General features: G+C 31.4%; 2 protein-coding genes across 4 annotated transcripts in view; one reads left to right on the forward strand and one right to left on the reverse strand.

The window, feature by feature from the left end:
• Positions 1 to 6,747, reverse strand: part of LOC139491128 (kinesin-like protein KIF25) — a 23,842-nt gene extending 17,095 nt beyond the window's left edge. The window contains exons 1-7 of one of the 3 annotated variants that reach the window (XM_071278538.1): positions 6,580 to 6,747; positions 5,071 to 5,259; positions 4,366 to 4,608; positions 2,995 to 3,083; positions 2,602 to 2,644; positions 1,145 to 1,197; positions 369 to 443 (exon numbers count right to left, since the gene is read on the reverse strand). In XM_071278538.1, coding sequence (XP_071134639.1) covers positions 369 to 443; positions 1,145 to 1,197; positions 2,602 to 2,644; positions 2,995 to 3,083; positions 4,366 to 4,608; positions 5,071 to 5,259; positions 6,580 to 6,648 — 761 coding nt within the window. In that variant the 5' untranslated portion in view covers positions 6,649 to 6,747. The remainder of the gene's footprint in view (positions 1 to 368; positions 444 to 1,144; positions 1,198 to 2,601; positions 2,645 to 2,994; positions 3,084 to 4,365; positions 4,609 to 5,070; positions 5,260 to 6,579) is intronic. The other 2 variants (XM_071278537.1, XM_071278536.1) reach the window with 2 other exon arrangements.
• Positions 6,738 to 24,500, forward strand: LOC139491127 (tubulin--tyrosine ligase-like protein 12). The gene is made up of 14 exons (XM_071278535.1): positions 6,738 to 6,969; positions 8,755 to 8,864; positions 9,470 to 9,631; positions 10,272 to 10,308; positions 11,047 to 11,206; positions 12,475 to 12,608; positions 13,252 to 13,442; positions 14,086 to 14,304; positions 15,476 to 15,587; positions 16,093 to 16,244; positions 16,497 to 16,581; positions 17,180 to 17,257; positions 18,681 to 18,819; positions 24,325 to 24,500. Exons 1-14 carry the CDS (start codon positions 6,835 to 6,837, stop codon positions 24,471 to 24,473), a joined length of 1,863 nt encoding a protein of 620 aa, XP_071134636.1. The 5' UTR covers positions 6,738 to 6,834; the 3' UTR covers positions 24,474 to 24,500.
• Positions 24,501 to 26,793: the final 2,293 nt, after the last annotated feature.

A 26,793-nucleotide genomic window follows, 5' to 3' on the forward strand; every position in this document is an offset into this window, starting at 1 on the left:
GTGTGCACCAAATTTTTTATGTTATTTCTTCATGGACAGAATAAATTTTACAGTCATTCCTTAAATATTTAATTAAAATTCTTTTAATACTACAAAAAACTTTTTCGTCTCTGCTTGATAAGTAAAAGATAAGAATAAATAACTAGTTTGATGAGAACTTCAGTCATACACATGGTTATTTTTAGGCTGAATGTCTGTGTTCTTTGAAATTGACAATTAAATTCTGTTTCATTTTAATTGGTTAATACTCACCAAAGCACACAAATGCATACACACTGTGGAAAGTCAGTAATGGTAAATCTGATAATTTTACAATTTACCTGCATGAAATGTATTTTTTTAATTTATTGACTGAGATAAATATTTACCCATCTAAAAGTGATGTTAACATTGGTTGAACTTCATCAAACAAACCATTTTGTGTCTCTGTCATGTCATACACTCTATAATGTAAAAAACCAATTCAGTTTAGAGTATACAGTAGCAAGGGATAATCTAATCAAAATTTAAGTGCTTATAACTATATACTGTTAACCCCTATGCAAAAAAAAATGTGAAAAAAAACCAATAGGAACACTATTAAAAAAAGTTTTCAAAAAAATGTGAAAAGTTTGTTTTCATTTGAAAGATGTTTATTTTTGACAGATAAGTATTGAAATATAAAATTTTGTGATTTTAAACAAAACATGCAAAAATAAAACAAAAATATCTGATCATCTTTATTTATAAGTATGTCATCAAGGTACATGTATATATTTATTTTTACATATTCTAAGAGTGCATATCAGCATTGACCGTGTGTCATAATTTCAATGAAAAAAATCAATGTAAGATCTTTTCTGTATCAAAAGCTCTTATTAAACAGTTCTCTAATTATTATTACAACAGTTGATACTTTACATTACAATGTATGTTCCATTAACTTTAGTAAGAAAGATTAATCAAGCTAATTCAACCTCAACTTCAAACCTTTGGCAAATTATTATAATTATAAAAAGTCAAAAAATAAATTTCAGTCACAACAATTATCAAAGCATAACTATATTTTCAATAACTCTATCATTTATATACAGCTGATAAAAAATAAAGTAAAATGATACATTTTGATTGATAGCATAGTTAAAGGGTCAATAATAATTCATACCTTTCATATTCAAACACTTTGTTATGTTTTGTTGTTCTCACACAAACATTTTCCTGTAATATAAGATATTTGATTATTCTGCAAAAATAATGGAATAGCAATACTGTAAAATGGTTATAAATGTGCCTAGTTTTTGAAAAAAATTTAAACCCAGTGTCTCACCTACTCTTTCTGTTAATCGCAGGCTCAACAAAAATGAGGAAATAAATCAATAAAATATTCCTGTTGATACTATCGTTTGATTGTAAGAAGCTTCTGTCCAAGTTTGGTAAAAATCCAGGATAGTTTATGAATCTCATAAATGTTTAAAAACTTGTTAAAAACTTCAACTGCAGACTGAATGTAATGTTAACTGGAAGAAAACAAAATTTCCTTCTAGATACTAGCTTTGGATCATAAACAAACTTCTGTCCAAGTTTGGTACAAATCCAAAATAGTAAAAAAAAGTTATTAAGATTTTGGAAAGTTTAACCACAGACTGAATGTGTTGTTTCATGGCAGAAAATCTAAGTCCATTTAAGAGTAAAATACGGAAAAATTGGATTTATTTGTTTACAAAATTTACTTCTGAATACTATCTTATGATCATAAACAAGCTTCTGTCCAAGTTTGGTACCAACCCAGAATAGTTTAAGAAAGTTATAAAAATTTTAAAAAAATTAACCACAGAGTGAATGTAATATTTCCGGGCAAAAAATTAAGTCCATTTATAAGTAAAATACGGAAAAAAGGGAATTTTATGTTTACAAAATTTACTTCTGGATACTATCTTATGATCATAAACCAGCTTCTGTTCAAATTTGGTAGAAATCCAGTATAGTTTAAGAAAGTTATTAAAATTTGAAAAACTTTAACCACAGAGTGAATATTTGTGGACACTGCTGACTCCGCCAAAGACGACGGAATGTAGGATCGCTTAGTCTTGCTTTTTCAACAAAAGTCAAAGGCTCTTCAAAAATGAAAAAAACATAAGGAATATAAAAGAAAATGTCAAAAAATTAATAGATGGACAGATGGATTGATGTTTAAAGTCCAGCGGCAAATATCACAAGCATATCAGAATGAGAACTTGTTGATGTGATATAATATGTACTCTGCTTTGTACTAGACTAATAACTTTAGGCTAATTTTAAATACGCTTGTTCACTAGGTAACACATAGCATGAAGAGAGGAGGAGCAAATATATGTTGACATTGAACAATAAGTCTTTTCTCTTACTCCTAAATGCAATGTGAGAAGAGGAGATTAGCAGCAAATTACAAGTTTTAAGTCCTCAGTGTCACGTGGCCAGTGATTGAATATTCAGCCACCTGAACTCAAGGCAAGCAAGCAACGAGAGTCTGTATCTTTTAATAAAAGAGGGGTGAAAGATACCAGAGGAACATCAAACTAATAAATTGAAAATAAACTGTCAATGCCGTGGCTAAAATAGAAAAAGACAGACAAATATACTTACATCATCTACAAAGTGTACTACAACTTCTGACTTGGCTCCTTGTCTAAAAATTAAGAGTTATTATAATTATATTTGAAAAGAATACTATATATATATTATTACATAGAAACAAAAAAACTTTTAAGAAATACTATTTATCTTTGAATTTATTTCAAAATTTTATATGGTTTGCACTGGTTGCACTATGAAAAAAAGTTTATCACTAAGTTAAATTTTTTGTAATAGTGGACATGTTGATTGTTGGTAAAAATGAACAGATTCATAAATGCATTCATTGACATATGGATAACATCAGTATAGATACATATATGTGTTTCCCTTTGTATAGAAAAGACAAATTAAACTTCTAATGACTTCATATCAATAAAAAAAACTCTTGATCTTCTGTGTTACCTTCCAAAACTTGACATATCCTCTTGACCTCTATCAAAATCCATAAGTGGTCTTACTCTACAGTGAACTCTGATGTTACCTCTTAATTCCTGTAACAAAAAGTAAAATCCAAATCACATATGAGCTGTGTGAAATAGGAATCAACCATATGTGAATAAATACCAATAAATCTATAAACGTATGTCAGGTTGAATAAATAACTACTTCAATAGTCTGTAACTGTTTCAAATTTAAATTGAATTGTTATAAGAACCCTACAAAACAGAACAAAACTCATCTACAGCTTTTTTTGTTGTAATTGATAGTTCCAAAATCAATCATAGTAACTTACAAGTATAGGCTTTGCTCATTGTTGAATGCCGTACAGTAACCTATAGTTGTTAATTTCTGTGTCATTTGGTCTCTTGTGGAGAGTTGTCTCATTGGCAATCATACCACATCTTCTTTTTTTTTACCTTGTATATGTGCAATTGCCTAAGTTCGATTTCTATCCAAAGCAGCTCATGTTATACCATATCTATTCTTATTATCGTGCATGTGCCCTGTTAAATTTGCAGAATTTATTTTGCCAATTTCGTTCTATCCGCGAAAATTTACACCCCGCAAAAATAACTCGCTTTATGGTACCTCCTGGATGCTTTCTCTAAAATTATTCCACTGAGGGAAGGACACAGAAATTCCTTAAAATCATCTGTCAATTGAGACGATGGGTTGTCACATGGGAGACACCTCTGGAAATTATCCCACTGAGGGAAGGACACAGTAATTCCTTAAAATCATCTGTCAATTGAGATGATGGGTTGTCACAGGGTAGACAACTCCTACAATTTGGATGTAAGTTGACAAGTCTCATATTTTCCTTTTGTTTACTTTTTATTTATTGAATTTAAACAGTTGAATTCCTCCATTTCTACACTTCATTAATTGTGATGTTGCAATCTTGAATGTGACAGAACCGCACAAAAAGTAGTTTTTTTTAAATGTTGCATAAATGTGATTCATTTAAATATAAGAAGATGATGTATAATTGCCCATGAGACAAATGAGAAAATATCAGGGGAGAGGGTTAAGGGTATGAACAATTGTACAATAAGTAATTAAATATTTCAAGACTGAATTATCAATATTTTTTTGTAAGGCCAAGGAAATTAATCTTTGACAAGGGGACGCTTGTTCTTAAACAAATAAAAATTGTAAAAAAAACCAACTATTTAGAAAGTGGTGAAAAAAAGCAGGGCAGAAGAGGAACCAAAATCACAACTTCTATGTTTTTACCTTGAATAAAAGTTATAATGTTTTAGTTTGAGTAAAAGTTAATTAGTATATTTTTAGAGTGAGTAAAAGTTCCGTATCTTTTTTACTTCTAATTACCATGAGTGTGTTATGAAGTTCCTGTCTTCTTTTTTTCTCTTTAGCATGTCTATCTGTTACATCATGAAGCGTCAGTTCCATATGAGCCAATCTTTCCTGAAGCTCTGACAGGCTAGAACTCTGGGATTGGAAAGCCATTTTATGTCTTTGTACCACTGAGTTTGCATGCTGAACCTGTTCATTAAATTGCTTTGGGATTTCTTTGGCAGCACTTTGCACTGACTGCATATCTTTTTTGATATTCTTCAAAAATATATATGAAATTTTATTAGTCACTAGAATGATAGTAGAATCAAAATTTTATTTCAATAACAGTTTTTGTATCCATTGTTAAATATAAAGGATTAAGCTTTAGCAACTATATACACAATTTTATATTATAAACTTACTATACATGTATTTTGAAAATTAAATAAACAAGTTTTTATTACACTCTTTTTTTCTCTTCTTCTACAGAGCTATGCAGTAAACATACAGTTTTGATTTAAGATTTAATAACAACTGTTCTGGACTAGTCATCATAATGATTTTATTAATATAATGTATAGACACATCCATGTCATGTCTGGTGTTGAAAACTTTATATTAACTTTTAATGACTTTTTTTATTGTGTCACTGGGTTACTGTATTGAAATTTAGCTGTGAGTCATGATAAAATAATTTGAAACTGAAAAAAAACCATAAATCATAAATCTTCTACTTACATCCAGCTCTTGCTTAAATTTGCAGGCCGACTCAGCAACTGATTTCCTAAATCGACTCTCATCTTCAAACTGTTCATGAATTTCAATCGATTCTTGTCTTGTATGTTGAAGTGCCCCTCTTAACTGAGCAAGTTTCAAATAAAGCATAGCATTCTCTGTCTCTAATGAACCTATTCTTTCATCTTTAACCTGTTAATTAAATCAAATAAAACTTGTAAAACTTATAGTTTGTTTATGTGTCTGATAAATAATACACTATGATTACTTAAGATTAAATGAAATGAGTATATGCATCTATTTCTTCTATCCATTGTTTCTTATTCTTTATTTTTTGGCCCATCCTGTAGTTAAAGTAAAGTCTTTAAAAAATTAATCAAAACCTAAACCCCTTTATAAGATGTTTATGACTTTTATCTTTTTAGAACATAAAAAGTTTCACTACTGGTTATATCCAGTTACAGGCTAATTCACTGTTTTACTTGAATACTGTTTAGTAGAAACTCTGTTTTCAAATGTTTTTGTAGCATACAAAAGTTTACCAAAAGTTAGGTTCATCACTCAGTGTAAACTTTTACTACAAATTCAATTATTAGCTTCAAGCAGCACTGATTATAAATATATACATGTATCTGATGAATATACATTGTACATGATACATGTTTATTTCTTTTACTTTTCTTACAACACATACAATGTACACTGGCTAGATATCCTCTCTAACCACTGGGTTTTCAATTGTCATTACATATATATATATTGGGCCCCAAACCAGAGAGCATGAATGACAGTCGTCGGGTACCTTTATGATGAATTATTAACAGTCAAATATTTTGCAAAATGACGGTAAGGATAACTTTTTGTGCATGACAACATACAATGTACACTTTCTCCACGATGATAACAAAATCGACATATTTTGACGAACATGACGAATCACATTAATTTAAAAAAAATAATTAATTCACTGTTAAAATTATTTGAGACCTCTGACAAAACACAATGAGGATATTTTGACCAATCACTATAAAATTTTAACCAATTCGACCCTTACTGTACCCAAAACTTACCATTTGAAGCCTGAAGATAAAAGGCATTCCTTAATTATTTAATTTATTACCCTCTGACCTGATTCTATATTCATAAGCAGATCTAAGGGGAAGGGGCCTGGGCCCCTCTTTTGTGGCAGAAATTTGGTAGATTATATAGGGAATGACTGAAGCATGACTAGAGTGTGGGGCCCCCTTTAGGTCAGTCAAAGCCCCCCCCCCTTTTTCCACTTTATAAAAAGTTCTGGCTCTGCCGCTGAAAACAATTTGTCTCCTCCGAATGAAGTGAAGTGGAACCTCTCGCTTACAAGGCAGTGCTCTAACCTACTTTATATGGCCGTCTACGTTTCTCCTTCTATCCAGTAAGGGAAGACATTTTCATTTTGTTACTTCCCTCAAGGATCAAGATTTAAAACAGTTCAGTCAGTTGTTGAGTCCATCTCAATTAATATTATTTTCTCACCCTGTTGCTTTTTTCAATATGCTTAACTTTTTCCTCATAAAAGTGACTTCTATCTATTCCAAGAGGCATTTTTAACTATCATAATCTGATAATCCGTTGCTGCAGACGCGCCCAAACAAATCGAAAGTATAACATTTTCGATGGTCTCGGATTTCTTCATTAAAGGTTATGGTTAAATCCGAGAACGCAAATTAATAACTTTTTAGTTTTCTTTGGAAAGAGTTCCAGGCACATGTCCTTTTTGTAAACATCAACATGCCACATGCCACTGATGTATCCGAAAAGAAAATGAGCCAAGAAGAATTTATAGCTGTTCATGGAGCCCAGTTGTCGTCATCTGTAGTCCCTGAAATTTTATGGCCAACTTTACATGAAAAGCTTGCTAATGAGGTTTTTCATATTTTTTCATTCTCTTGGTTTAGTATTTTTCATACTTAGTATCAGAAACAAATATGTCTCTGTTAGTATAGAATGTCACTCTGCATATGTACAATAAACCGAAGTCACTTGATTTTTTTTTTAGAAATAAATGTTCGATATTTTAGCCAAAACATTGATAAAAATTGGGAGGGTGACATCCTGGCTTGTGCTCAAAGTCATATTAGCTCCCATTCTCGTCCACCCCTTTTCACGTTTGCACCCCCTACGATAGCACATCTTTTAAAATGCATTTGCAACCGTTGATTTTGTGTTCAATGAACATATTTTTATCATTTTGCTATATATTAAAAGTGACATTCAAAAAGAGATGCAAAGACGTCTTCAAAAGACAGCAATAAATGTCACATTCATGCATTTTTTTTACAGTTCTTAAGTCTGAATACTGTTCTTTTTTTTTAAAACTTATTGTAGGAGTCAATTGTTCAATCATATAATAAATGATTGATAAATATCTGTAAGTAGGATTGAATATTGTACCCAATACGAACATATGCAAATTCTTTATTTCTCTTAACCCTTTCGGCGATGAGTCCCGGTTTACCGAGATTCACGCTTCAGACAGCTGACGATGAGTCCCGTTTTACCGGGATCAGAATACCTCTTTTATATTTCCTGCTCAAAACAGTGCAAACATGAGTTATCTTTCTTTGTGGAATACCCGGATGAAAGTGTAAACATGGCACTTCCGTTTGTCGAAAACCATGTCAAAATCAGAGAAAATTTACGGAATTTACGAGAAGAAAAAAAAGAATTTCACCTAAATAATGCTGAAAATTTTAATATTTTATGAAGAAAAAATTATTAGAACATGAACAAAACTGTGAACATGATATTAGTGGATGAAAAAAAGACACAAATAACTACAGACAAGTTTTTATAGACATTTATTATGAAGATCTCCCACTTTAGTAATAGAAGCCAGGGAAGCCATCGTCTCAGAGTAGCTTCTGTCTGGGCAGCTATCGGTGGAAGGGTAAACTACAATTACATAGTTATAGAGAACATACATAAATGTAACTATAAGGTACAATTATTACAAGCATGTGTGAACAATACAATGAAATTAACTTGGAGGATTGACTTCCACATTTATAACTTTAATAAATTTACATAGTTTTTCTAATATTACAATATTACATGAATTTAACAGTTGATCAAATTTATAGACATTAGGGTTTGACCAACAGTATGTAGGTAAAAATTTCTTTCTTTCAAACTTAAAAGATCCACAATTCATAATATAATGCCTTTTTTAATGGTACTCATCACCAATGTCGTTTGAGTCACAGATACATACCTGTATACCAATGCTTGAAAAAAGTCAAGTGAATATGACCTTGTTAGTTCAAATGACTTCAGTCAATATAGTAAATTAGGTTTTCTGGTAATATGAAAATGATTAAAAGCAAATATAATGAGCTATAGAAAATTATCTCCCTTTGACATGTAATTCAGAAGACATTTACTTATTTGCATGAATACTAGGAAGTGCAGTCTAAAACTTTCAAGTTAAAAAAACATACTTAATTATTCTGTGTACAAGTTCACTTTTATCATGAATAAGACAGTTTACAGTTATTAATTTCTTCACAGTAAAAGTTTACAATTTGAATCATATGATAATTAATGATTTATATCTTAAAGAAAGATAGCCATGTATAACTGTGGTATAAAAACTATTGTTGCAATAATTTACATCTGATAACTATTTAATGAAGTTTTGTTTTATTGCAGATTCTTGATGCTGGCAGCTCATTCAAACTTTTATGTTATATGGATGAGGAAGATAATGTTAAATGGAAGGTAGTTGCAGAGAAAAAGATTTCATGTGAAGATCCAAACCAGTAAGACCATTTTTCAAAATAACCTTTGTCATTTAACCTACAAAATTACTGAATTATTTCTTTCATAAATTATGTTGGGAATCTGGCAATTTTGTATCTATGTAGTGGATTTTGTATTTGAGGATGTGTTGAAAAATCTTAGCCTCTGAATGCTGTATATACATTAGATAAAAACCATAACAATTATAGACAGCATGTAACACATTTGTTTTACAGTAGCAGTCAAATTAAACTCATTTCATTAAAATGTTCCGTTTACTCAGTTTTAACAACCATATCAACTGGATTTTAAAGTTTAGAATCCAGAATTAGCATATAAGCATTGAATCCAATTTATACCTAAACAATGAGCAACTAATAAGAAATAAATCAAATTTATTTTACTTAAATTTAATAAAATATTTAATGTATGTGCATGACTGTATGTGTTTAGGATGGGTGCTCTTTTCATACTAGAAAATAATATGTAAATCACTGCTTCCTTCAACATATTTTTTGCAATTCATCTGTTTAACTAACACATTTCAGAATAATTGAGCCCATAAAGGTTGATTTGCTGTAATATAATTTACTTCTTGAAAATTTTGTTGGTTCATTCTTTTTAGAATTTACTTGATTGATCATGCTTGGACATACCAAACAAAAGATGCTCGACTACAGTTACAGATGATACAAGGTTTAATGGAAAGAATGGCTGAATTAATGAAGATTGACACAGAACAAGATAATGAAGAGATTATTGAAGAAATACTCACAGAAATGTGGAAGTAAGTAAAAGATAACATTTCACCACTGACCAGATAAATGTGTTTGGGGAGATATACTCATAGAAATGTGGAAGTAAGTTATATATTGTTTCACCAGATAAATGTGTTGATGGAGAGATACTGATATTTGATTAAAAATACTCCAAACAATTTGTTTGAAGAGTTAGAAAGCAGTAGTTTGATTACCAAAACATTATTAAGTTCACAAGTCAATAGAAAAAACTATAGTTATTTTCAAACCTCTGTACTTACTCACCAAGGTCATTGTGAGATGATTGAAATGTATATCCCTGTAATAGCTGTCATTCTCAGAATAACAGGAAGAAAATCAACAAAGTTTTAGGTTGAGGATTTTTCACTTGATTGCAATGTGATTCTGTACAACTTGTCGTTAATGTTATGGCAACATTTTTAAAAGCTGATTACGAAGTATGATGCATCTTTATTTCCATATTTTAATGCTCAACAGTATATTCTAATTATTCACAGCCAAGCACTGCCCCCCCATTTAAATTTTCGATATGAATAAAAACATTGGAATAATGTTACACTCACTGTATAGTAAATTTTATAGTTTTAGATGAAAATTACTGTAGAACATTTTGTTTTTAAAGAATTAAAAGAGACATTTCTTTTTCAGGTATAACCAGACTTACAGCTTTGGACATTTAGAAAGGGTGAATATAGTTTGATATTTATTTTGTAAAAAAGAACTAGCAGTTTAGGAAATAACTGCTTTTTAAAGAGTAAAATTGCAGTATAAGTTGTTTCTGAAGTTTGAGCATAATAATATCAAGTATTTATGAAAAATAATTATTTACAGTTATGACTTTCAGAATTTAGCAAGCAACAATAAATTAATTTATACAGGTAGGCTGCTTATTCAGAAACAATTGATCAATCTTTTCAGATAAGAATGTTTATCCTAAGAAAATTATTAATTTGAATATTTATACCCCTGATTGATTTGGCCTGAGTGTGCAGGTGATGATGGGGTGCTGATTCATTTGAAGTCATTGTGTTTACAACTAGTCTTATATAGATGTGTTTTGTGGACTGTTGAGTGTTGTTTGTCTTTGCATGGTGTTTTGTTTTTTGCAATGATATGGTCAGTTCTAATACAGATAACATACTGAGGATTTCAAGTGTAGTTTCTGCTTACAGTACATATAGAATCATTTACTGTAAATTCAGAATTTATTGCCTGCATTTATAATTGCAATTTTGTCATTTTAGACTTAAATGCAATTATAATTTTTACCATTTTGAGAAAAATCCTGTTTAATTCATATTAAATTTCAAAATCTGAGTTTAAATTATTGCCTTTACAATTCTGTTGCATTTTTGCAAAAATTAAAAACCTCACAATAATTTCTGAATTTACAGTATGTAGAATAATAAGTATACTGTTGCAGGGATCAGATGAAGCCATGCCACTTTGGTATATCATGGATGAGTTTGGGTCCAGAATACAACACTCAAGCACCCCTTCATTTAGAACAGCACCATTTTACTATGCTCCATTACAGATATCTTTTACATTACTTTGGCCGGTCCAAGATTTAGAAGAAGGAGGTACAGTGATTTTTAAGGCAGTTTTTGCTTCTTTACTTTTGTGTAGATGCCATATTGGTCACTGACCAGGTTCAACAATACATCATACCAAGCTGGTACATGTATAAATAGATATTTTTGTCTGCTATGTTGAAAATTAATTTTTTTGAATTTATCTCTTTTATTTTTTGCAATAACACTAAATGAATACTTTATTAATAGGTGACCAAAAGTATAGATAGCACATGGAATTGATGAAAAAGTGTTTTTTAAAGTTGTCTTAAAATCCTTTAATCTCCAGTGCATTCACGTTTTAATTATCTTAAAAACATAGAACAGCATACTAAATATTAGATACAACCTTGTTTAGGGAGTTAAAAAGTTTCTATTTAATATACTGGGGAATCATTAATATTCGTTGGATACCAAAGGAGTAGGTTCAGTAAGACCCCTTTTTGGCCCCAAAATATAGCAGTTTTAGAAAATTGTGAAAATGTATTCTTTAAGCTATATTTTGGAAAGTAAAATGCTTCTGCTACATAAATATGAGCTGTTTTTGACAAAACAATTCACAAATATCGCGTTCTAGCATCATTAAGTCATGCTAAATTACTGAAATCTTCAAAATTTTAGCATTTTGGTTCATATTTAGACGGTTTCCATCTAAAAGGAAAGTGGCCGCACTCGTGTTCATTCATAATATTGAAATGTAAGTTGTATTTGATGATAATACAAAACATATATAAAGGTTGAGGATGAACACGGATGCGGCCACTTTCATTTTTGACAAAAACCATCTGAAAAGTGACGTTTTTTGGCATATTTGATAAATTTTTCATATTTAAGCTTAAATCAGAGCGTTTTTAATGACTAAATCAGTTTAAATCTTTCACATAAACTTAGCGAATCAATTGAAAGAGACACTTAAGTGTTTAAAAAGTGTTCAAAAACTTTCGTTAGATGAACCTGAAATTTGAGGCCAAAATCAACCCTTACCGGACCTACTCCTTTCTTGGATTATGTTGGTACAGGTAAACCACAATTTTAAATGTTCAATGAATTTCAAAATTTACATATTTTCTAAAGGAATGTATGCAGACTTTGCCATAAAAATGAAAAAAGATATCCATGAAAAAAATAATCTAAATCCACATAAATTGGAACCTATGAAAATAAATGAATTCCACGGTATTGGTATACGTATAAGTCTTTATTATCAGAACTGGTGGTGATATTCAATTCATCTTTTATATACATGTTACAATGATGCATCTTTGATTTCCTTGTAGGAGAAGTAACCAGAAATTTTGTTGAAAATGTTTCCAATCAAGATGTATGTCAGTGCAGATTGTTACCATGGCAACCATGTGACCTAAAACAAACAGACTATGAACAAAAAGAACCTGACATTTCTTATTTTCTGGTAATTGCAATTGAATCATTTGCATTTGTAAAATAGAAAAATTATAAATAAAAGTTAAGGCTCCTTGTTGAAGAGCGTATTTTGACCTATAATAGTTTACTTTTACAAATTCTGACTTGGATTGAGAGTTGTCTCATTGGCACTTATATCACATCTACTTATATCTATGATGATTCATTATTGAATACATTATGACAATGATACTGAAAACGTAAAAAAATGTATTGTCAAAACTGAAGATATCAGAACAGTTATACTAATGAAACTAGCAAATAATAGACATTTTTAGTCAAATGCATGATATACATTATCAATAAATCATAAAACTTTTAATGCAGAACAATTCTAAAGTAAATACATCTGTATGATTTGGATGATTATAATTGATTGATTGATTGTTAGTGTCACTTTCAGCAATATTAGATATATTCTGATGACCAGATTTTGTTGTTGGAGGAAGCTCACTGGAGTGTCTGGACAGAATCTCAGACCATGAACCACTATAAAGACCTTTTTTTTTTTTTTTTTACTGTAAACATGTTTATACCCTAGTTCCAGTGAAGTTTCAACTGTGAAATTAAGTAAGCTTTGCAACACTCAAGAAATGTATATATCAATATGAAACCATTAATTTTTATTGCAGAGCCATAAGCAGGGTGAAACCCTTCCTGATATGAGCATAGATTACCCAGGTTTATCTAAAGACAGAAATGTTAAAGTTTTTTTGAGTTATCAAAGTTTCCCCAAGTTTTTGACAGATGGGCGGTTTGAACTTGTAGAAACTATGGAAGAGGCAGACATTATTTGGTGCAATACACATTGGAAGGATTACAAGTAAGTAATATACTAGTTCTTCTTAACACTTGTAATATTGGGAAACCATCACAGTAAAGACAACTAGTAATTACATATAAAGGTTGGGATTTTTTTTAATTGACATTTGTACATATTTTGTACCTGTAATATAAAAATAAGAAATAAGACGATGTGGTATGATTGCCAGTGAGACAACTTTTCACAAGAGACCAAATGACACAGAAATTAGTAAGGGTCACTGTATGGCCTTCAACAATGAGCAAAGCTCTTACTGCTTTAATAGTCGCTGTAAAAGGCCCTGAAATGACCTGTTTGTTGTGTCTTCACAATTTTGCTAGGAAAGTTGCAAGAAAATAGACTAAACTCTATGTGTTGTAATCTCAATCACTTGATAATACTTCTGACTTAAAGTTCAGATGTCTGCAGTGGTTGTTTTTACCTAAGAAAGTAAGATATTCTGACCAGTGTCAAAAAATATGTTAATTATACATATAAAGTTTTCATATCTTCGTGTCTACAATTTTTTGTCTCTGTTAAGTTGTCCTGATTTCTAAGTTAGATACATTAGTCTTTTGATTTGTTTTCAATCATAAAAAAGTATATCCCATTTGTAACAGATTAGTACAGTTAATAAATGCTTAGAATATGTTTTTCTCCCCAGAAAGTTAAGTGAAGAGACACCTGGGAAATTTGTAAATCAGTTCCCCTGTGAATGCGTGGTCACAGTGAAGGACATGTTAGCTGTTGTTTGTCGGAGAGCAGGAAGTGATATGGAGGACCCTGAAACCATGGAAACAGACCCAGCATGGCTTCCAAGGACATATAACTTACAAACTGAATTACCATTATTTGTTTCATATTTCCAAAATAGAAAGGAAAAGTGAGTTTAAGTACCTCTCAAAGTATATTTGATTTTAGATTTGTCTAAAAGAGGGACGAAAGATACCAGAGGGACAGTCAAACTCATAAATCAAAAATAAACTGACAACGCCATGGCTAAAAATGAAAAGGACAAACAGACAAACAATAGTACACATGACACAACATAGATAACTAACGAATAAACAACACAAACCCCACCAAAAACTAAAGAATAAACATTTAATAAATTTTAAATATAGAATAAGTTTTACATCATTAGAGCTGTGCAGCATTATTTTTGAAATGGATATAAAGATGTATTTTAGTGCACAAAAATCCCAAAACATAAATTTGGAATGATTTTTTTCTACCAGATGATCCATGGGGTCATAAAAAAAGTAGCACCGTCAAACCTCCCTTTACAGAAACCTTATTTCAGCAGTCACCCTTCTCTAACCGTCATTCTCAGACCCTCAAAAATGTTTTCTTTTTATATTATAAACTCTTTTCTGCAGTCAGTGATCACCTAAATTTTTAACAATCACGATTTGAACCTGTAAGAAAGGTCATTTTAGTGTTTTTAACTGCCAATATTATCATGACAATGTGTTCAGTATCAAAGTCAAGATGAGAATCAGAACCTGTTTGCAACCTAGATAGAGAATTAGGAGATGAATTGATTAGTTTCTCATGTTCTACTAAATCATGTAATTTTGTCTTATGATCTTCAAATTTAATGTTTTAGATCCAGTATCTGTAGTAAATCAAAATATCATAGTTTTAAAGAAACGCTTTGTCTTTGACATGACATCAATGAAAGCACTGTTTCTTTGCATTTTATAGATTTTATGAAGTATAAAGAGTGATACTGTAGATTTAGTGGGTATCAATTTTTGTGGATTGAGGAAAACTTACATTTTTTTGGATATCTAATTTTGAGGTTTTGTCAATATCTACATACAAAGCATATAGAAAATTTATAATTCATTGAACATTTCAATTTGTGGTTCACCTGTACCCACGAAACCCACAAAATTGGTATCAAAGGAATAATAATGAATCCACAGTATTTAACATAAATTAATTCTTCATATCGCTTCTTTTGTCATAAAAGGATGAAAAGATATTAGCCTCTACATGAAGCTAGTTGAAATGGTAATTTATAATAATTTTTTTGTTTAACTTTTCAGAGGTTTAGACAATCATTGGATATGTAAACCATGGAATTTAGCTAGAGGTTTAGACATGCATATTACCTCAAACTTAAATCAGATTGTCAGGCTTCCAGAATCAGGACCTAAGGTAAAGCACACAAATACATGAACATGTGTATAATGACACGTGTACATAAACCAGCTTGCACTATTGTTTTAATAGTAGATTCTTTTATCTAAGTACATACTGAAAATTCAAAAATTGATGCAAGTTATGTGACTCCCCGAGCATGGCAATAGTAAGAACTTGATTCTGATATCTGATACTGTATGTAGATATTCCTAAATTCGCAATAATTTGATATTCCTAAATTCGCAATAATTAGATATTCCTAAATTCGCAATATTTAATTAAACTTGCATTTTCGTTCATTCTTCAAAAGTCCAAATTAAAAAGTACATAAAATAATTTACCAATTTGCAAAAGTTATACAGACATTGTGTAATCTATCATCTTTACATGTTTCTAAGTAAGCCTCCTTTTTTGTGAATAAATAGAACAAGAAAAATTGCCTTCAATCAGGCCAGAACAAAAAATTAATATACCATGGTTATAAGTTTTTATTAAGTTTATTTCTATTGATAATTTGTAGGTGGCCTGTAAATATGTAGAGGATCCAGTGCTGTTCCACAGAGAGGAGATTGGTGATGTCAAGTTTGACATTAGATATATTGTTCTACTTTCAAGTGTGCAGCCTCTCAAGTTATACGTGTACAGAGTCTTTTGGCTCAGATTTGCAAACAAGTATGTGAAGTTTGATTGATTGAGAAGTATCATGTTATCTTATACTGTAAACCTAGATTTATACCTACAAAAAACACATCAGTCAAACCTGCTAGAAATGTTACCTCTATTAAGTGAAAACCTATTTTTTCATGTCCCCCTATTGTTATTCTACAGTAATACTTATATTTCATATAGTTTTGTTATTGAAAGAAATAAGTAATGAAAAGCTTAAGGACATGGATATAATGATATGATCTTTTTTCTTTTTAGGACTTTCTCTTTGGATCATTTTGATGATTATGAAAAACATTTTACAGTCATGAACTATGTGGAAGATGGTCAAAATCTCAAACAGGTTGGTATATGTTATAAAAAGATATTCGAAAGTATCACCATTTTCACAAAATAATGCAAAAATGCCAAATTTTATGAAACCTTCATCCATCTTATTCAGAGCTAAACATTTAGGCAGCCAAAATTACTAGGACATATTGAGAACCAAATACAAAAACATTTTGTATAGCAAGATGTTTATGCCAGAAAGTAATAAGAAAAAGTTGATGAATTTTCTTTGAAATCATGTTTAGTAGGGAAGAAGCTGAAACTTTAAGTTGGGGAATGTTTTAAGGACACACATAATGATATTTCTTAAAGCAGTTAAAGTTAAAACTGCATAGGATTCAAAATTAAGATTACCTGAAGATTATGATTTATATTAAAGAAGCCATAAGATTTGAAATCATTTTTGAGTGACAATCTAATTTAAAAAAAAGTTGTAAAATATATAATTGTAATGAATAGACATATAGATTTATAATGTTAACATTATCAGATCTATACAAGATGAAACCCTGCATGATAAGAAAATTGTCCTGCTACATAGACTTTTAAAGGAACACTTTTATCAACAGATAAAGTAAAATACCATTTTGACAATATTCTTGATTTTTCAGATAAACTATGATGACTTTATACCAATGTTTGACAGTCAATATCCAGATCACAAATGGAGTGGAGACTGTGGAGTAGAGGTAAAACATCAACAATTTCACAATCTCCCCTAAAAAAAAGTCCATCTGCACATTAGATCCTGGCCACTTTTAAAACAGTTCTTATAAAGAAGTAGCATTTCTTTAAAAATCTAAGTTAGGTCAATTTATACTGAATTAGTCACATTCTTACTGATAGTCGGCTTACTATATATAGATATCAATTTTGTGCTAAAAATGAGACAAAAATATAATATTTCGGTCATAATGGAGTTGTGATAAATGTTAAACAATTATTTTATATCAAAATTTTCAACAGATAAGAAAATAGTATAAAAAAAATATCATAATGCATACAAAGAAAACTAGAGTTTAAGTAAGAAAAACTTCATGAAAACATAATTTTATACAAGAAAAGGTGTCTGTAACTGAGTTAATATAGAAGGAATCAGTTGATTGTGAATATGTAGAAGGAACAATTAGAGAGGTGCTTTTGGAGTTCAGAAAAAAGTAAAATCACAAAAATACTGAACTTGGAGGAAAAATCATAATGAAAAGTCCCTAATCAAATGGCAAAAATCAAAAGCTCAAATACATCAAACTAATGGATAACAACTCATATTCCTGACTTGGTACATACATTTTCTTATGTAGAAAATGGTGGATTGAACCAGGTTTTATAGCTAGCTAAACCTCTCACTTGTATGACAGTGGCATCAAATTCCATTATATTGACAAAGATGCGTGAACAAAAATTAGTTATTGCAATTTCAGAAAAAAAAATCTGCATACAGCTATATGTATCAGCTATCAGAATGAATAAGAGAATAAAGTGTTTTATTATAATAGAATTGAGATTGGAAATGGAGAATGTGTCAAAGAGCCAACAATCTGACCAAATAGTAGAAAACAGCCGAAATCCACCAATGAATCTTCAACACAGTGAGTGAATCTTGCACCTGAAGGTGTGCTTTGGTTAATACTTACCCAGTCAAATCAAAAGACCACTTTCAAGTTCATCCGTCACTGGAAAAAACTCGTCAATTATACACGCCTTTATGACGTCATTTACCAGATAGAGGGGGTTGCCTGTATCCCTGCACTATTTATGTTCATCAAGCATCTTAGTGATCGTCATTGTGCAGGATAAACTAGAAATAATGGTTGTTCTGTAGGTACTTAATGACAATTTCCTAATGACAGCAATGCTGATTGTCAATTTTGAGAATTCAATTTGCCGAATAATTCGTACAATATAGAATTATAGTTTTCCAACCAATCGCTCAACATTGGAATGGAAGTGACAATGCCCCTAAACACACAAATGACTTTCACTAAAACCAGAGTTTTTGACGGAAATGCATCGAACTCGAAAGTTGTCTCTTGCCTTAAGAAAAAGCTCATATTAATTTTCTGAATTTATAGTATACTTATAATATTTACTTATATTTAACCTTATTTTTAGGAGAGTATATTCCAAATGTTCAGAGAAATGTTTGAGGCAGCCTCATGCAAACCTGCTCCAGCTGGTATAGCACCATCACCTCAGTCAAGAGCCATGTATGCTGTGGACTTGTTACTCAAGTGGAAAACTAATACTAAAGGTAATTATTGTTCTTAGGCGGGGTCTGTATTATTCAAAACAGATTTGTAAAATGAAAATTTAATGTTCAGAAGGAGATTGGGAATTTAACGATTTGTATTTTCTAAAAGAATTCAGACATTGCAGAAAAAATGACAGATTCTTGTAAATTTTCAAAGATAGATATTTCACATTCACTGTGGAATATATTTTTGTATCAGTTATCTCCTATGAGCATATTGTATATTGATTTATAAAAAAATCATTTTTAAAGTAATATGAAATGTTAGCAACAATAGTATTAAAAATTTCTGTTTCTTCACATTTACAAGTTAAAAAAGTCATTCAAACCGTAAAATTTTGTTACAGATCCATAATGGATTTAAAACATTCAACACTAATTAAATTTCTTGGGTGTTTTTATGTTAATTATTACTACAAACTACTTTAGTAATTTGACTTTTTAAAATCATATGAAAATTAAAACAAGAGTGCACACGCTGAAATGTGTTGCCTTCTATACTAATCATTGATATTATGTTGATAGTCCTAAGTATAAAGCTAAGCTTTAATACAACTGTCACATAAACTTAACATTAACCAAGATAACTAAACAAAGACCAATGAACCTTGAAAATGAGGTCAAGGTCAGATGAACCATGCCAGGCAGACATGTACAGCTAACAATGCTTCTATACAACATATATAGTTGACCTATTACTTATAGTTTAAGAAAAATAGACCAAAACACAAAAACTTAACACTGTGCAATGAACCGTGAAAATGAGGTCACGGTCAAATAAAACCTGCGCGACTGACATAAAGATCATAAAATATTTCCATACACCAAATGTAGATGACCTATGGCATATAGTATTAGATAAAAAGACCAAAACTCAATACTTAACTTTGACCACTGAACCATGAAAATGAGGTCAAGGTCACATGACATCTGCCCGCTAGATAGGTTCACCTTACAATCATTCCATACAAGAAACATAGTAGACCTATTGCATATAGTATGAGAAAAACAGACCAAAACACAAAAATTTAACTATAACCACTGAACCATGAAAATGAGGTCAAGGTCAGATGACACCTGCCAGTTGGACATGTACACCTTACAGTCCTTCCATACACCGAATATACTAGCCCTATTGCTTGTAGTATCTGAGATATGGACTTGACCACCAAAACTTAACCTTGTTCACTGATCCATGAAATGAGGTCGAGGTCAAGTGAAAACTGTCTGACAGACATGAGGACCTTTCAAGGTACGCACATATCAAATATAGTTATCCTATTACTTATAATAAGAAAGAATTCAACATTACAAAAAATCTGAACTTTTTTTTCAAGTGGTCACTGAACCATGAAAATGAGGTCAAGGACATTGGACATGTGACTGACGGACACTTCGTAACATGAGGCATCTATATACAAAGTATGAAGCATCCAGGTCTTCCACCTTCTAAAATATAAAGCTTTTAAAAATTTAGCTAACACCGCCGCCGCCGCCGTAGCCGCCGCCGGATCACTATCCCTATGTCGAGCTTTCTGCAACAAAAGTTGCAGGCTCGACAAAAAATGATGTATACTGTGGATTCATTATTATTCGTTGGATACCAATTTTCGTGGTTTTCGTGGGTGCATGTGAACCACGAAATTAAATGTTCAACAAAAAACTAATGTTCTATAGGCTTATATGCAGACTTCGACAAAACCACGAAATTAGTTATCCACGAATAGGCAAGTTTTTTCGTAACCCACAAAAATTGGTACCCACGAAAAATAAATGAATCCACAGTATGTTTTTTAGAACGAAATGGATAGTTGTCATTATTGAACTTATGTACATATACTTTTTTCTGAAGAAAATTAATTTGTCCACATTTAGAAAAGGTTTACCTTTTTTTAATTGCTTGCTTCCAGGAAGCAATTTGCAGACATATTTTCCGTATTCAAAGTGACCTCAGCATGACCCTCTCTTAAAATTTGGTCATTGTACATGTTATACAGGTGCTCATTATCCAAGATTCTTTGTTAGACTGTTTACTATAAGGTGACAAACTGTAAACTACGGCTTCAAAACACAACAATTAATGAGCTGCCATATTTTTACTTCATTACAGACAGAGAGAAAAAAAAAGACGATTATACGATATTTTTACCTAAAAAATGATAAAATTGTGCACAGAAGACTAAGTTTATGATATATACATGCATTGGTTCAAGAATTGGATAAACATTATTTTTCACCAGTCACTCATTTCATATGACTTTAAACAACAAGTGACTTACCTTTGTTTTGAGGATACCGCCTTGCCTTGGGAATGTAGTACTGCAATATTATTTTAAAGGTGATACAGTAGTAATGGAAAAATCTTACTCAAAGTAAACGCTAATTTTTTTCCTCATCATTTGGTGTCTGTCTTCGTTGTCTGTCTTCTTTGTCCTTCTTCATCCGTGTTCGTTTTTTTATACGACCGCAAAATTTGAAAAATTTTTCGTCGTATATTGCTATCACGTTGGCGTCTGCGTCGTCGTCGTCGTCGTCGTCGTCGTCGTCGTCGTCGTCGTCGTCGTCGTCGTCGTCGTCCGGCGTCCGAATACTTTTAGTTTTCGCACTCTAACTTTAGTAAAAGTGAATGGAAATCTATGAAATTTTAACACAAGGTTTATGACCACAAAAGGAAGGTTGGTATTGATTTTGGGAGTTTTGGTCCCAACATTTTAGGAATTAGGGGCCAAAAAGGGCCCAAATAAGCATTTTCTTGGTTTTCGCACTATAACTTTAGTTTAAGTGAATAGAAATCTATGAAATTTTGACACAAGGTTTATGACCACAAAAGGAAGGTTGGGATTGATTTTGGGGGTTTTGGTTCCAACAGTTTAGGAATTAAGGGCCAAAAAAGGGCCCAAATAAGCATTATTCTTGGTTTTCGCACAATAACTTTAGTATAAGTAAATAGAAATCAATGAAATTTTAGCACAAGGTTTATGACCACAAAAGGAAGGTTGGGATTGATTTTTGGAGTTGAGGTCACAAAAGTTTATGAATTAGGGGCCAAAAAGGGGCCCTATTAAGCATTATTTTTGGTTTTTGCACCATAACTTTAGTATAAGTAAATAGAAATCTATGAAATTTAAACACAAGGTTTATGACCATAAAAGGAAGGTTGGGTTTGATTTTGGGAGTTTTGGTCCTAACAGTTTAGGAATAAGGGGCCCAAAGGGTCCAAAATTGAACTTTGTGTGATTTCATCAAAAATTGAATAATTGGGGTTCTTTGATATGCCGAATCTAACTATGTATGTAGATTCTTAATTTTTGGTCCCGTTTTCAAATTGGTCTACATTAAGGTCCAAAGGGTCCAAAATTAAACTTAGTTTGATTTTAACAAAAATTGAATCCTTGGGGTTCTTTGATATGCTGAATTTAAAAATGTACTTAGATTTTTAATTATTGGCCTAGTTTTCAAGTTGGTCTAAATGGGGGTCCAAAATTAAACTTTGTTTGATTTCTTCAAAAATTGAATAAATGGGTTCTTTGATATGCCAAATCTAACTGTGTATGTAGATTCTTAATTTTTGGTCCAGTTTTCAAATTGGTCTACATTAAGGTCCAAAGGGTCCAAATTAAACTAAGTTTGATTTTAACAAAAATTAAATTCTTGGGCTTATTTGATATGCTTTATCTAAATATGTACTTTGATTTTTGATTATGGGCCCAGTTTTCAAGTTGGTCCAAATCAGGATTCCATATCAAGTATTGTGCAATAGCAAGTCTTTTCAATTGCACAGTATTGCGCAATGGCAAGAAATATCTAATTGCACAATATTGTGAAATAGCAAATTTTTTTTAATTAGAGTTATCTTTCTTTGTCCAGAATAGTAAGCAAGAAATATCTAATTGCAAAATATTGTGCAATAGCAAGATTTTTTTTTAATTGGAGTTATCTTTCTTTGTCCAGAATCAACTTAAATCTTTGTTATATAAAATATACAATGTATATTCACTTTTTACTACCAACTGATAAATTAAAATAATCTTTACCATTCAGTGATAACAAGCAGTTTTTTTACATCTTATTTCCTTATCTTATCTAAAATGTTTTTAGATAATGTATGTTGGACATTTGCCAGACATGACTATGATGTCATTTTCTATTTTTATTTGCCAATAACTTTATGTAAATAACTTCATTGGAAATTTGCCAATATAAAATGTTGCTGATGAAGTTTTTTTTATTGTTTTATACAATAAACAATGTATATTCACTTTTACTACCAACCAATCTTTACCATTCAGTGATAACAAGCACTTTATTTTACATTTTAATATTTTATGATGTATTTAAAAGAGTAGTTATTGTTGCAAACTCCATTAGAAATTTGAATTGATATCAGTTTTGGAAAAAGGGAAACGGGGATGTGAAAAAAGGGGGGGGGGGTTAAATTTTTCTCATTTCAGATTTCATAAATAAAAAGAAAATTTCTTCAAACATTTTTTTGAGAGGATTAATATTCAACAGCATAGTGAATTGCTCAAAGGCAAAAAAAAACTTTTAAGTTCATTAGACCACATTCATTCTGTGTCAGAAACCTATGCTGTGTCAACTATTTAATTTTAGATTTAAATAAGAAGAAATCTTTAATTGATTTGTAAAATCTTGACATTTGTTTTGTGTAAAAAAACCCATGTAATGTCAAAAATTTGATCACAATCCAAATTCAGAGCTGTATCACGCTTGAATGTTTTGTCCATACTTGCCCCAACTGTTCAGGGTTCGACCTCTGCGGTCGTATAAAGCTGCGCCCTGCGGAGCACCTGGTTTGGTCATGAATTCTATTTCCATTTACAATGTTGGAGAGTTTCCTTAAATTAATTTTCTTTTGTTAAAATGTCACAGAGACCAAGGTGAGCAGCACAAACTCTTTAGCATTAACAGAACACTGCATGTGGCAGGTGCTTCAGTAGAGGATCCAGAAGGGGCCCACTGACTGCCTAAAAGGATACTGCTCCAGTCATGCTTTAATGATACCCTATATATTCAACCAGTTTTTAACCACAAAAGGGGGGGGGGGGGCTGAAAAATCCTCTAAATCCACCTTGGTGCATTAATTCTAATCTGACTATGATTGTCTAGGTTTCTAATGGTTGATGATTTGAATTGGGCACTCATGCATCAGCCACCAATAAAAACTGGGCACCTTAATATAGTGCTGAAAGGGGCATTAAACAAAATGAAAATCAATCAATCAATCTATCATTTATTTATTAGCAATCTTTTGAAATGGAAAATTAAACACAACCAATATAAAAAAGAAGATGTGGTATGATTGACATTTGACAACTCTCCTCAAGATTCCATGACACAGAAATTAACAACTATAGGTCACTATTGCCTTCAACAATGAGAAAAGCCCATACCGCATGTTTTAATTTTCAGCTTTATCATCTAATAGGTTATGAGAACCTCAAAAATTATTATATGAACTAAATTTTAATCTGATTTTGATTTCAGGGGAGAGAACAATGCAGCCAGTAGTTTGTGAAGTAAACTTTAGTCCAGATTGTGATAGAGCATGTAAATATCATCCAAACTTTGTCAACGATGTGTTTAGTACCTTGTTCTTAGATGATATTGAAGGGAGACCGGTCACACTGCTTTGACATTAAATTTTTACCATATTTAGTAAATGTTTGTTATAACTATTCTGTCTTCAGTATAAAAAAAAGGAGATTTGGTATTATTGCCAATAAGACCATGCAAGGGCTGTATAAGCAGTTAAGGTTGTTAAAATCTTCCACCATCATGATTGCCAATGAGACAGCCACACATTTCAATTAACAAAAATAAAAACTATTAGAGGTTACTCTTTATCCTTCCACAATTTTGAAAAATCTGTACTGTATAGTGTTATCTTTTGTCCAAAATATGCATGTAATATTTGATACTGGATGTGAAGCAAAGAGCAATCTATATATGGTTTCGTCAAGCCTTCGACTTTTGTTGCAGAAAGCTCGATTTGATTAATGGTGTTTTAACTCCACTTTAAAGCACCGCATTTAAGCTATTTCTTGGCAGTTTTTATTGGTGGAGGAAGCTGGAGTGCCTGGAGAAAACCACGACCTTTGATAGGAAAACTAACAATCCTAGTCATTTAAGATTGGAGTCGAGTGCACCTGCACGAGCAGTGATCGAACTCACAACCTCAGTGTTGACTAGCTAGTGATTACAGTAGTAACTACTTAGATCACTCGGCCTCCAAGGCCCCCAGAAAGCTCGACATAGGGACTGATCCAGAGGCTGCAGTGTTAGCTAACTACTTGAAAGGTTTAAGACTTGGATGCTTCATACTATGTATATAGATGCCATATGTTACAAAGTTTCCGTCTGTCACATGTCCATTGACATTGACCTCATTTTCATGGTTAAGTGACTACTTGAAAAAAAGTTAAGATTTTTTGTAATATTAATTTCTCTCTTATTATGAGTAATAGGATAACTATATTTGGTATGTGCATACCTTGCAGGGTCCTCGTGCCTGTCACACAGTTTTCACTTGACCTCAACCTCATTTCTTGAATCAGTGAACAAGGTTAAGTTTAGGTGGTCAAGTCCATATCTCTATAGGTCTAATATATTTGGTGTATGGAATGATTGTAAGGTGTACATGGGCAACTTGCAGGTGTCATCTGACCTTGGTGTCATTTTCATGGTTCATTGGTCAAAGTTAAGATTTTGAGTTTAACTTTTAGTCTTTTTTTTCTGATGCTATATGCAATAGGTCAACCATTTTGGTGTATGGAAATATTTTATGATGTACATGTCAGTTTCACAGGTTATAGTTGACCTTGACCCTTGTTTACACTTCACATTGCTCAGTTTATGTGTTTCAGTCTGTTTTTCTTGAACTTTAAGCAATATGTCAACTATATGTTTTGTAAGGAAGAATTGAAGGCAGTACACATCTGCCTTGCATGGTTTATTTGACCTTGACCTCATTTTCATGGTTCATTGGTTAGTGTTTAGCCTTAAGTCTTGTTTCTTTGAAACTAAAAGCAATAGGTCAACTATATTAAGTGTATTGAATGATTGTAAGGTGTACATATATTTTTTGTTTGGGTTATATGACATTGACCATATTTTCTTGGATCATGTAATAGTTGTAGTAAAGCTTTCTATTTAGGATTTTCAACATAATATCAATGGTTAGAAAAGGAGGTGAGACATTTCAGCGTTTGCACTCGTTTTAGTCACCAAGGATTTTTGTCAGTGTAAATGAATCTCTGGAGCTATGATAGCAAGTGTCAATTATTGCTATAAAATTAATTAAAATGAAAGAACAAAGTTCCAATGTCTCCTTCCCAGGCACATCTTCTAAAGAACAATAATTTTCAAAATTATGTTTTTGATTCTTCTAATCTTTTTCATACATATGCTACAGGAAATGAAAGTGTGGTATTGCTCATCCAAGGCCTTGCTGATATAAGCTTTTAAAATAAATTTCATAGATAAGAAATGTAAAAATTAGAGTGCTTACAATGCTATTTTTCGTAGAATTTACATTAAAAGGGATATTATTCCTGTAAAAATAATTGATCAGTACTGATTGTTTTTTCTAACGAGCAAAACTCCTTTCAAAACATTGCACAATTGAATGGACATGCTGGATCAGCTCCTAATTATCTGCAAACTACAACTGTAATGCTGATCTTATGGTTCAACAACACACTACTTAGTTTACACCAAAACAACTGAACGATAATCAGTGACAGTGTTTGGTCCACTTCAGCTATTCAAGCAATAGGTCAACTTTATAAAGGGTATGAAATGATTGTAAGGTGTACATGTCCAACTGGCAGGTTTCATCTGACCTTATTTTCATGATACATAGGTCAATATTAAGTAATGATATTAAAATTGAGAATGGAAATGGGGAATGTGTCAAGGACACAACACCCTGACCATAGAGCAGAAAACAGCCAA

The sequence above is a fragment of the Mytilus edulis genome, chromosome 10, assembly GCF_963676685.1.
Source record: "Mytilus edulis chromosome 10, xbMytEdul2.2, whole genome shotgun sequence".
NCBI classification, from domain to species: Eukaryota; Metazoa; Mollusca; class Bivalvia; order Mytilida; family Mytilidae; genus Mytilus; species Mytilus edulis.

Bases quoted from the DNA above. Each gene is read 5' to 3' on its own strand.
- LOC139491127 (XM_071278535.1), top strand. From the start codon at position 6,835: ATGCCACATGCCACTGATGTATCCGAAAAGAAAATGAGCCAAGAAGAA. The intron at 12,609-13,251 runs GTAATTGCAATT...TTTTTATTGCAG, and splicing joins CTGACATTTCTTATTTTCTG to AGCCATAAGCAGGGTGAAAC. The intron at 15,588-16,092 runs GTAAAGCACACA...GATAATTTGTAG, and splicing joins TTCCAGAATCAGGACCTAAG to GTGGCCTGTAAATATGTAGA.